This window comes from Oratosquilla oratoria, chromosome 10 (genome assembly GCF_046742065.1).
Source record: "Oratosquilla oratoria isolate Oo_2021 chromosome 10, ASM4674206v1, whole genome shotgun sequence".
Taxonomy (NCBI): domain Eukaryota; kingdom Metazoa; phylum Arthropoda; class Malacostraca; order Stomatopoda; family Squillidae; genus Oratosquilla; species Oratosquilla oratoria.
In genome coordinates, this window is record NC_134786.1 from 24,277,217 (window position 1) to 24,289,721 (window position 12,505).

General features: G+C 43.2%; 1 protein-coding gene across 2 annotated transcripts in view; it reads left to right on the forward strand.

Moving 5' to 3' along the window:
* Nucleotides 1-12,505, forward strand: part of LOC143029157 (minichromosome maintenance domain-containing protein 2-like) — a 134,653-nt gene that overhangs the window by 22,862 nt on the left and 99,286 nt on the right. For both annotated transcript variants that reach the window (XR_012966773.1, XM_076191635.1), the window contains exons 6-7: nt 6,938-7,060; nt 7,309-7,454. Coding sequence is in view for 1 of the 2 variants with exons in the window: in XM_076191635.1 (XP_076047750.1) it covers nt 6,938-7,060; nt 7,309-7,454 (269 nt within the window). In the remaining variant the exon portion in view is untranslated. The remainder of the gene's footprint in view (nt 1-6,937; nt 7,061-7,308; nt 7,455-12,505) is intronic.

Below are 12,505 nucleotides of genomic sequence, written 5' to 3' on the forward strand. Positions count from 1 at the left end.
AGAAAAGTCCCAGAAGACAAAGCCAGGAATTTTGCTAACAAGATGAGGCAGGGAAAGGTTGCGGCTGCCATGAGATCACTCGCAGGGGAGAATGAAAATCCTGGAGTTCTACCCCTAAACGAGGAAACGATAAAGATCCTGAAAGAAAAACATCCAATAGCAAGACCAGCGAACCTGGACTCTAAATTCAATGGTGACTACCTTCCACCCCACAAGGTAGTTTTTGACAGCATCACAAGAGAAAGGATCTGGAACCTTGCTCTACACACCCAAGGAGCGGCGGGACCATCGGGATTAGATGCGTCTGGATGGAAATGTCTCCTTAGCACCAGCCTATTTGGAACGGCAGCGGTGGGACTGCAGGAGGCCATCGCAGGTTTGGCGAAGAAACTGGCGTCTGAAGACTGTCAGCACCTGGAGGCATACACAGCGTGTAGACTTATCCCGCTAGATAAGAAACCTGGCTGTCGCCCGATTGGTATAGGCGAGGTGCTAAGAAGAATAATAGGAAAAGCAATTATGGAAGTCGCGAAGGATGAGGTGCGAGAAGCGGCTGGCAACCTGCAGGTGTGCGCAGGGCAACAGGCGGGTTCTGAGGCTGCAGTCCACGCTATGAGAAAAATATTCGAGGAACCAGACTGCGAAGCAGTCCTATTAGTCGATGCATCAAACGCATTCAACAACTTAAATAGAGAGGCTACCATACACAACATCAAAATTAAATGCCCAGTATTGGCCAAGTATGTGGAGAACACATACAGAGAACCTGCAAACCTATTTGTCACCAGCAGGGCGGAGAAGAAAGAATCGAAAGTGGAGATCATCAAATCAGCGGAAGGCACCACTCAGGGAGACCCGGTGGCCATGGCAATGTATGCGCTCGGGCTTATGCACCTGCAGCAGAAGATACAATATGAGGACACCGGGGTCAAACAGGTAGCATACGCAGATGATCTCACGGGCGCAGGAAAAGTAGCTGACCTAAAAAAGTGGTGGGATCTGGTGTTGGCACACGGCCCGGGCTTAGGTTACATTCCGAATGCAAAGAAATCTGTCCTCATAGTGAAGCCAGAGTACTTTAACAATGCCAGAATTCTCTTTGAGAACAGTGAAGTGAAGGTAACAAAGGAGGGGGAAAGACATCTCGGTGCAGTGATCGGCTCAGAATCCTTTAAAAAGCAATATGTTGAAAAGAAAGTTAACGAATGGGTGGCGGAAGTTAGGATTCTAGCCAACTTTGCAAAGACCGAACCGCAGGCGGCATATGCCGCATTCATATATGGTGTGAAACATAAGTGGAACTACATATTAAGGACGGTACCGAACATCACCGACCTACTAAGACCCCTTGAAGAAACCATCAGAAACGAGCTAATACCGGCCATCACCAACGGACGGACAATAAACGAAGAGGAAAGAAAACTTATGGAACTTCCACCTAGATTGGGAGGGCTAGGTATCTCCAACCCGCTAAACCTTGCCGACACAGAACACCGAAACTCCATGAAACTCACGTCCTCATTGACAAACAACATCGTGTCACAAGATCAACGGAAGGAGACTATCATGGAGGAGGTTAGGGAAATTAGAAGAAACATTTCAAAGGGAAGGGAGGAGAGGCAGAAGGAGGAACTTCAAGCACTTCTAGCTCGGCTATCGAATGATATAAAAAGAAAGATAACAATGGCGCAGGAAGTTGGGGCGTCTAATTGGCTGACAGCACTACCAATCAGGGCAAAGGGATTCACCCTAAACAAAAGAGAATTCACGGATGCCATTGCCCTGAGGTATGGATGGCCATTAGGAGGGCTGCCTAACAGATGCTCCTGTGGTGTACAATTTACTACAGACCATGCAATGATATGCAAGCAAGGTGGATTTATTTGCATGCGACACGATGAGGTAAGAGATCTCACTGCCCAAATGCTTCAGGAGGTGTGCAAGGATGTGACTATCGAACCAACATTACTCCCAATAGGAGGGGAGAACTTCAGATACCGCACGTCCAACACATCAGGTGAAGCAAGAGTGGATGTCAGCGCAAGAGGTTTCTGGACACGGGGACAATTGGCTTTCTTTGACATGCGAATATTTGATCCGATGGCCCCCTGTTACAGCAACCTAACTATTGAGGCATCCCACTCTCGGAACGAGCATGAGAAGATCAGGATGTACGAGGAGCGCATACAGAATGTAGACCAGGGCTCATTCACTCCTATAACCTTTACGACTTCAGGTGGGATGGGTCCTAGAGCAAAGGCATTCTACGCTCGGCTGGCTGAGGTAATGGCTGAAAAGAAACAACAACCAAAAAGCAGCATTGTTTCATGGATGAGATGTAGACTATCATTCTCACTCCTAAGATCAGCCCTCTTGTGCCTGAGAGGTACCAGGTCCCCACCGCCCAAATCAACACATATACAAAACCTGGATTTTGAGCAAACGGTGGTTGACAGTAGGATAAATGAACTCTTGTACTAGGCATTATTAGAAATAAATAAACAAATGAAAGGGTCGTCGACCACAGTCATTGGCGGGAGAGGGGCCAATGAACTGTGTCTGTGGAAGACAGACCCTGCTGCTTCCACCACACAGTTCCAATAGGATGGAGGTCGTATTAAAAAAAAAAAAAAAAAAAAAGTAGTAGTAGTAGTATAATGTGGTATGAGAGACAAAAGAATGTTATGAAAAATGTGTGCCTTGGTGATCTAATCAGTTTGGTTACATGTGTATGTCCACATGTATTTATGTATATATATATATATATATGTATATATATATATATATATATATATAGTATATATATATATATACATATATATATATATAAATAAATATATATAAATATAATACACACACACACATACACACACACACACACACACACACACACACACACACACACACACACACATATATATATATATATATATATATATATATATATATATATATATATATACATATGTATATATTCGTAAAGGTAGGTAGCAGATCTTCCTTAATACATATAGAATTAAATTTGACCGCTGCTTGTGCAAGAATAAGCTTCTTGTTAAAGGATTCAACCTTTCTAATAGTGCTTCTTTGTTCTTCATTAAGTCGGAATAAAAGATTGCCGAAGTTCATATTGTATATTATACGACGTTTCGCCCTTCTTAGAGCATTTTCAAGTACATCTGAATGGTAATAGAAACAATTTATATACATGACAACAGGTGAACTGGGAAAGCTTATACAAAATAGTGAAGAAAGATCAAAGATCTTATGTGGGAATTATGTCCGTGACGCTCCGTAGGGTGCTGGGAGGGCCAGTTCTCCACCCAGTGAAGCTAGAGCCACGGAGGTTGTACCTCCCTGTACATTAATGGATGGAGCCTTCTCTCGAATATGGAGGGCCTCCAGGATCTCCAGACGATGAAAGTTGTGTGCGGAGCCGATGATCTGTGTATTTTCCACCAGGATCTTTCTAGTCAGGGAGGAGTTGTGTTTTTCCGAAAAATGTTTCTTCGGGGCACCAGCTTGTAGATGGCACAACCCCCAACTTACCAGCTGATTTGTTGTCTGAAGCAGGTAAGTCTCGAGGCTCTTTCAAAAGTCAGTTAATCGACGAGAACCTAAAGAAAGCCGCCAGAGAACTCCAGGAAAATGAGCACATCGTTGTTAGGAGAGCAGATAAATCCGCGGTGTATGTTCTTATGACAAAAGAAGAGTACCTGCAGAAAATGAGTACGATCCTTGGAGACACTTCCAAATTCCAAAGAATTTCCCAGGATCCTTCCAACAAGTTGAAAGTGAAGTGTAACAACATCATTGACACCATCAACACCCCAAAAAAAAAAAAAAAAAAAAGGAGGAGGAATACATTTACAACGCATAACTGGAGGACATGGACCCGGATATGCATATGGAAATGTAAAAACACATACATACACACACCTCTCACGAACATAACCACGCCCCATGCACAAACATCTACACGTACTTTTTCTTCGACTAAAATTCGCTTCCTTTCTAACTTTCTCTTACACTACATCTTCTCATTTCAGTTTACCTCCCACTAAAGGTTTTTCTGTTTTTCAACCTTTACTACTACGCCTCCTATCATTTTCTCAGCTTTTGGTGATTTTAATCCCAGGCGTCGGCGCCGCCGTCCAAGTTCCCTGCCCATATCTCTCGAGCCACGACCATCAACCACCCTTAATCGCTCACGAAAAAGCGCATTTTGGTAATAGCCCTCTTTTATACACTACTATCTTTTTATTTTCTTACAGACATTCTTTCCCTCCCACAAAAACCGATCCCGCGCGAGCGGGTGGCCTTACCTAGCTAGTCCACTACTCCACACTCTGAAGAAGCTCTGTTAAGAGCGTAACGTCAGTAATTAAAACTTCAACGATTCTCGGTGTTTATCTCACCACCCTACCACTCATTTTGTCGTCCATTCTTATATATATATATATATATATATATATATATATATATATATATGTATATATATATATATAGGCCTATATATATGTGTGTGTGTATACATATACACTGAATGGTTCCCAGTGATCAATTAATATATTTTTTCAACCACAAATCACTTTTAATTCCATGCCATCGCAGTCGAGACTGAAGAATTGCTCGATGGAGGCATCCGTTGGAAATTGAAACGTGGACAAGCCGAGGATTCGAACCCAGCTAACCCGTAACAAAGTTACGGTGACTTAAACCAATACGCTATCAAAAGGTTCGAATCCTCGGCTCATCCACGTATCAATTTCCAACGGATGCCTCCATCGAGCGATTCTTCAGTCTCGACTGCGATGGCATGGGATTAAAAGTGATTTGTGGTTGAAAATATATATATTTATCAACCACTATTCTAAGCCATCAACGTCGAGTAACTCGAGGAGGAATACATGTAGAAGTTGATATGTGGTCAAGTGACACTCTTGATAGTGCATTGGGCTAAGTCACTGTCACTTGTTACGTGCTAGAGAAGGTTTGAGTCCTTAGCTTGACCACATATCAATTTCTGCATGCACGCCTTCTCGAGTTACTCGACGTTGATGGCTTAGAATAAAAACGAATTGTGGTTGATAAATGTAAATAAGGTCACTGGGACCCAATCAGTGCTGCACACACACACACACACACACACACACACACACACACACACACACACACACACACACACACACACACACACACACACACACACACACACACACACACACACACACACACACACACACACACACACACACACACACATATATATATATATATATATATATATATATATATATATCACAGGTGAGAAATGTAGTAACACATTTATAAATCACAACTAACACCACAGTCGGACGAAAGAAAGAGTTGCGTAAGCGGAACTATATATTTCGATTGCTACCTGCAATCCTCTTCAGTAGTACAAAGTGGCAGGGAGGAGGCTATCTTAAGTAGCAACCTCTTACAAAAGAAAGGGAACACGAGAAAATACAGAACATCACTGCCCCAACCCTAGTTGACCTGAGGCTGACACGAGGTCGGGTCAGGGGGAGGGGGAGGAAGCTTGTTGACAATATTTTTGGTGATGAATAGTCCTGAAATGATGTCGGGTCCATTGACCCTTGGAAATATTCATCGTGGGCAGATAATCAATTAATGTTGATTCCACCATTTTCCTTCTGAACCCACACCCTGATTTGTAAATGAGATCAGATTTCTCCCAGTCCAGTTGGACTGGGAGAAATCTGATCTCATTTACAAATCAGGGTGTGGGTTCAGAAGGAAAATGGTGGAATCAACATTAATTGATTATCTGCCCACGATGAATATTTCCAAGGGTCAATGGACCCGACATCATTTCAGGACTATTCATCACCAAAAATATTGTCAACAAGCTTCCTCCCCCTCCCCCTGACCCGACCTCGTGTCAGCCTCAGGTCAACTAGGGTTGGGGCAGTGATGTTCTGTATTTTCTCGTGTTCCCTTTCTTTTGTAAGAGGTTGCTACTTAAGATAGCCTCCTCCCTGCCACTTTGTACTACTGAAGAGGATTGCAGGTAGCAATCGAAATATATAGTTCCGCTTACGCAACTCTTTCTTTCGTCCGACTGTGGTGTTAGTTGTGATATATATATATATATTATATATATATATATATATATATATATATATATATATATATATATATATATGAAAAATATAATCCCACATTTGTCAATCACGTGAAAGCAACAGTTGGAGTAAAAAAGACTGGAGACAGGGAATCCATATATATTTCGATTGCAAACTGCAATCCCCTTCAGTAGATACTGGAGAGGGTTGCAGTTTGCAGTCGAAATATATAGATTTCCTATCTCCTGTCTTTTTTACTCCAACTGTGGTTTTCACGTGATATACATACATACATACATACATACATATGTATATATATATATATATATATATACATATATATGTACACACACACACACACACACACACACACACACACACACACATATATATATATATATATACATATATATATATATATATATATATATATATATATATACATTGTGTGTGTGTGTGTGTGTGTGTGTGTGTGTGTGTGTGTGTGTGTGTGTGTGTGTGTGTGTGTGTGTGCGAGTGTGTTTTGGATGTATTTTGTATGAACATGTGCTGCATGTATGTATATGCAGAATATGTATGCACATATCTTTGTATGTATTAATGTCTTCCAATATAAATAACTGGAAACTGAATAGTATGCTCAATTATTTATCAAATAAATTCAACCTGTACATTATTATACACACTTGCATACGATTGTTTATTGCCAATTATGAAGTTTTTGGTGCTGAAGTAAATATTGCTGCATGGAATTTTTTTTTTTTTTTTTTTTTTTTTTTTTTTTTTTTTTTTTTTGTCATGAACGATGCCTTGTTGCCATGCAGGAAGTGTGCGAGGTACCTATGCTCTAACGAAGAGTGTTTTGGCAGACGACGGGACTTGCATGTCCGGGTGTTTGCCGCCGGGAAGGAGGAGTTTGCAACTGTGCAGCAACAACCTGTGTGCAGGTTGGGCAGAGCTTTCTGTTTTTTTTTTCTTTATTACTATTATTATCAGTAGTAGTGGTACAAGTAGTACTGTTAGTTCTGTGTGTAGGTTAGGATACTTATCTATTTTCATCAATATATCTCTTAATATATTTATTTTCATTTGTTTAGCTTTTTCTTAATTTATTATCATGTATTCATTTATATATTTTCATTGATTTGTTTTTATTCATCGTCTTTCAACTGGCTTGATTGACAACCTTCGCAAGGTTTTGCCGGTGCCTGTTATACGAGGAGCCCTCCTCACGAGAACTCGGAGAGAAGGCGACGATCCTCGTGATGCCCAAGTCGCGGGGCAGGCTCTTCGCCAACCAGGCTTTCAGGAGACAGCAGGCCTTCAACCTTTTGATAAGAGGTCAGAATATTTTCACTCTCATCTATATATTATCATTATTATTACTTTTTTTTAACTCCAGCTCATATACTGTATGTGTACATATACAGTGGTGCCTTGACTTACGAGTTTAATTCGTTCTGTGACTGAATTCGTAACTCAATTTACTCGCATATCAAATAGATTTTCCTCATTGAAATAAAATGAAATGCCATTAATCTGTTCCAGCGCCCAAAATGCCACCCCAGTATTTTTTTGTTACGTGTCTTAAATAGGAAAAAATATTTATAAAATTATATTGTATAGAAACATAAAAGTGAGTGTAACATAATAAAAGATAGTGTAAAGAAATAAACTGGTTTTATAAAGTGTATTCATCTTGGATATCGGACGAGTTGAGTTAACATCAGATACATACTGGCGGAGGTGGAGGGAGGAGGGCGATGGAGGAGGTTAGAGGCATCTTGTTTCGTGCTCTTTCGGTCACTTTCGTTTACTTACTCGCTACACTTAATGCTACACTTTATCCCTAAACTTCATTGTTATATTACAGTATCTTTGTTACTTTTGTTTAACTTTATTTTCTTCACTGGTTTTTGCCTATTTCGACACGCTTTCCTCATTTACACCTGCAGTCCATATCAAGAAAAACCTGTCCGAGGAGTTTTGTTTTCTCTTCCCTCCTAGAATATTTCGGAAATAAGTTAGGCGCTATTAAATAGCTCCGATGCATGACCGTATGCAACTTTTCCCGCATGCTTCTTCTCAATGAACTGTGAAAGTCTCTCCCATGTTCCCAACATTTCCTTTAACTCACTTGTAGAGACAACATTCTTCTCTTTTAGCTCTTCTTCGGAATCAATTTCAATCAGAACTTTCATATGCTGCTGCTCTTGTAGCTCCTTCAACTCCTCCGTCGTCAGTTCCTCAGACTGCTCCTCGATGAACTCATTCACGTCTCTTTCTCCACCCCCAGGCCAAAGCTACTCTGCCAGGCCGTATCAATAATTTTGAGGCATGTCACGATGTTGTAGTGGTCCTTCCAGAACTCTCGAAGGGTGAGGTTTGCATTCTCTGTGGCGTCAAAACAGTGGTGGAACAAGTAGAGTTTTTTTTTTAATTAAAAATTACCTGCTGGTCCATGGGCTGCAGGATAAGGGTGGTGTTGGGTGGAAGGTAGAGAAACTTAATAAACTTGAACTTGTCGAGGATGATGTCTTCCAAGTTCGATGGATGAGCAGGAGCATTGTCAAAGACAAGAAGGGCTTGCATGGGTAGGTTATTTTCCTGGAGATATTTCTTAACAGAAGCACCAAAGATCAAGTTTACCCACAAAAATTGCCTGGTGGCCCACGCCTTTGGGTTTGTATTCCACATACCCTGCAGTTTTTCTTTTATAATCTTATGTGACTTAAAGGCTCTGAGGTTTACTGAATGATACACGAGCAGCGGTTTGATCTTGCAGCCGCCGCTCGCATTGGCGTAACAGTGCGAGAGTCAACCTATCCTTCATGTGTTTGTGGCCTGATATCTTCTTCTCCTCTGCCGTTATGTAAGTCCTCCTCGGCATCTTCTTCCAGAAGAGCCCTGTCTCATCACAGTTGAAGACTTGCTGGTGGTGGTGGAGTATCCTTTGGTTGCTATCAGTTCACCAAAAGTTTTGCAGTAAGCCTTAACTACCTTCGCATCCAAACTTGCTGCCTTACCATGCCTGACGATGGAGTAAATGCCGGTCCTTTTTCTAAAATTGTCAAACCAGCCCCGACTGGCTAAACCACTCATCCTGTGCCTTGTCTGATGAAGTGCCTTGGATCTGCTGCGGCAAGTCAGCGTAAATGGCTCCTGCCTTCTCACAGACAAATAGCGTCCGTCACGGTATCTCCTGCAAGCTGCATCTACGTTAGTCACACCTACAGCAGAGGTTCCATCTTTTCATGGACAGAGGTCTGGAGCTTAGAAATGATTTTAACGCCCAAGGCTGGCTTTATAGACTTTATCGACTCCTTCTGCTTTAGTATGGTACATATAGTAGAGGTACTACGCTCGTACTGCCTCGCCAAGTCCATTACTCGCGCACCACCACGCTCACGTTTTTCTATAATTTCATGCATTAATTCGATAGATATCATCCACTTCTTCTCAGCACTGTTCTTTCCACTCACTTTCTTAGGAAGTATGGTTATAAAAAGAATTTTGATCAAATAAATTAACAATAAGCACAAAACATGAGCACAACTTATCACAGATGCCTTCTCAGCGAGGTAAACAAGTTGACTGCATGTGTGAGCTGCAAATGCTGGCGGGCGTTGTGTTGTGATGTTCGCGGCGCCAAGTAGTGGCGGCTCGCACCTCAAATTTTGGACCGCAATTCAAAGCAAAACAGAACGAGTGACAACTCGTATCTCGGAAATCTCTTAATTTGGGGCACTCTTATGTCAAGGTATCACTCTACATACATATGTATATACATATGCATATATATATATGTATATATATATATATATATATACACATATACACTGAATGGCTCCCAGTGATCAATTAATATCTTTGTTTTCAACCCCAAATCACTTTTAATTCCATGCCATCGCAGTCGAGACTGAGAATCGCTCGATGGAGGCATCCGTTGGAAATTGATACGTGGACGAGCCGAGGATTCGAACTCAGCTAACCCGTAACAAAGTTACAGTGACGTATCTCTCTTTATAGCGTATTGGTTTCCGTCACTGTAACTTTGTTACAGGTTAGCTGGGTTCGAATTCTCGGATCGTCCACGTTTCAATTTCCAACGGATGCCTCCATCGAGCGATTCTCAATCTCGACTGTGATGGCATGGAATTAAAAGTGATGTGGGGATGAAAAAAAAGATATATATATATATATATATATATATATATATGTATATATATATATATATATATATATATATATATGTATAAATATATACATATATATATATGTATATACTTAATGGATTGCATAGAAGAAGTATTCAGCAAAACAGAATGAAAAATAGATATTTACTGTCAATACATGAATGATATTTTTATAAAGACCAAGAATAGTACAGACACTGAAAAACTTCAAATTACATTACAAGAAATCTCTGGGCTCACCTTCACTATGGAAGACTACGTCAAACTAGTTTTGCCCTTCCTCGACCTATTCGTGAAAGAAATTGAAAATTCTTTTAACACAGAAGTCTACACCAAGTCTACCAGCCCTGGACACTGCCTCAATGCTTTAAGTGAGTGCCCGAAGAGCATTCACCCACTGTAGCACCTGGAAACAAGTACATAATGAAAGTGAACATTCAACTCAAGTACTAATCACCAATTGCTTTAGTGAAAAAGACATCAGACCAAGAAGATAACGGATAACCGGTACAACAGTAATAACAATAACCAAAATAAGAAAAAAAAAATTACTATAAATCCACATTTACATCAGCCTGTAATCATGCTGTTACTGAGCTAGTGACACCAGGGAAGATTGACAGTCGGTTTCGGTTCCGCACTTTTATTTTCAAGACACTGGTATACACACGCGAGTGGGCCGGCCGAGCCTTAGAAGGATACTGACCTTGACCTGACCTCACACCCGCCTTAAGTACCCGCGGGGCGTACCGAAAAGTAGCGCCCCTCTGGCTGAGGCAGGGTTGTCGTGCGTAGCCCGAAATTGTGCTTTCCTACGGATACAAATACATGTAGTACAGCCGTAATATTTCCTTAACCTACACATATGTACTATGAGGCCGAAGGCCAGCTGTCTGTCCCCTCATATTTACACTTATTGTCTCGCCCCTTACTGCAACGGCGATATTACAAGCCGAAATACTGCGTAGAAGCACATGTGGGGAACTCCGTTCACCACATTTCACCCTCCTTCCCCTGCGAAGCGTGGACTCGTGATGTCCAAGCGGGGAGGAGTGCCCGGAAACACAATGCACGGGGGCGGCGCGCATACGGGAAGGAAGAGGGTGGCTGTGACACCGTACCAGGTATCGCGCCCCCCATGAGGAAGGAGACACAGTATTGGCCTGGTACCGCTGGGGCCTACGCACCACCCGGCCCGACTGCAAGACCGTGCTCTCCGGGTTGAACACCCCTTCCCCGGAGGGTATGTGGAAGTGTTCCTGGTGGGGACTGAGCGCCGCGGGGAGCGTGCCAGACTCCTGTGTATCCTGTGTGGGCGGCGGGGGTCGCGGAAGGTCCTGAATGGCAGGGAGCTGCTGCGGAGGGTGTTGTGGTGGCGGCTCTGCCTGCTGAGAGTAGGGAGTGGGAGGAGCGGGGTTAGGAGGAGGAGGGGTTGAAGGACGAGGTGGAGGGGGTGAGAAACGCGGAGGAGTGAGGTGTTCCAGTTCGTCTTGGGTTGACCCGGAATGAACGAGGACTGCGTGAAGTGGACGGAGAGGATGGGGGTGAGGAGGGGGAGGAGTATTGGAAAGACGCGGGGGAGGGAGGGTTACTGTTTCGTTCCGTTCAGGGAAAGGGTGTATGACGATTGCGTGCGGAGAGTGAAGTGGAGTAGGGTGAGGAGGAGGGGGAGGGGTATTAGAAGGGCGATGTGAATGGTGTGGCTGGGAGGGAGGCATGAGAGGAGGAGGATGGGTAGTAACTGTAAGGGGTGCTTGGGCACTTGCGTCGACGTGGGCGGGCTTCACTCGATCCCATGACACCGTCGAGTGGCGAGAACCGATCTTAAGGGTGATGTGCTTGGCCACGCGTGCGAGTACCTGGTGGGGGGCAGTGTACCTAGGTGCCAAGGAACCAGTACGCTCATCGACGCGGAGAAACACGTTGTCTGCCGACATGAGCGTGGGGTGGTGGTAAGTGGCGGATGCTGCAGGAGGCTTAGGCGGCTGAGGTGTGAAAGTCCTCATGGCTTGGCGAAGGGCAGGCATGAACGCGAGCTCGGGAGTGCGTGTAAGGGCAGGCGTGTATAGGGAGGGTAGGCGTAGATCTTCGCCGTAGACTAGTTCCGCTGGCGTGAGCTGGAGGTCCTCCTTAACGGTGGAACGGATGTTCAAGAGAACGATTGGAAGTGCGTCCGCCCATGACGTTGGGTGAGGT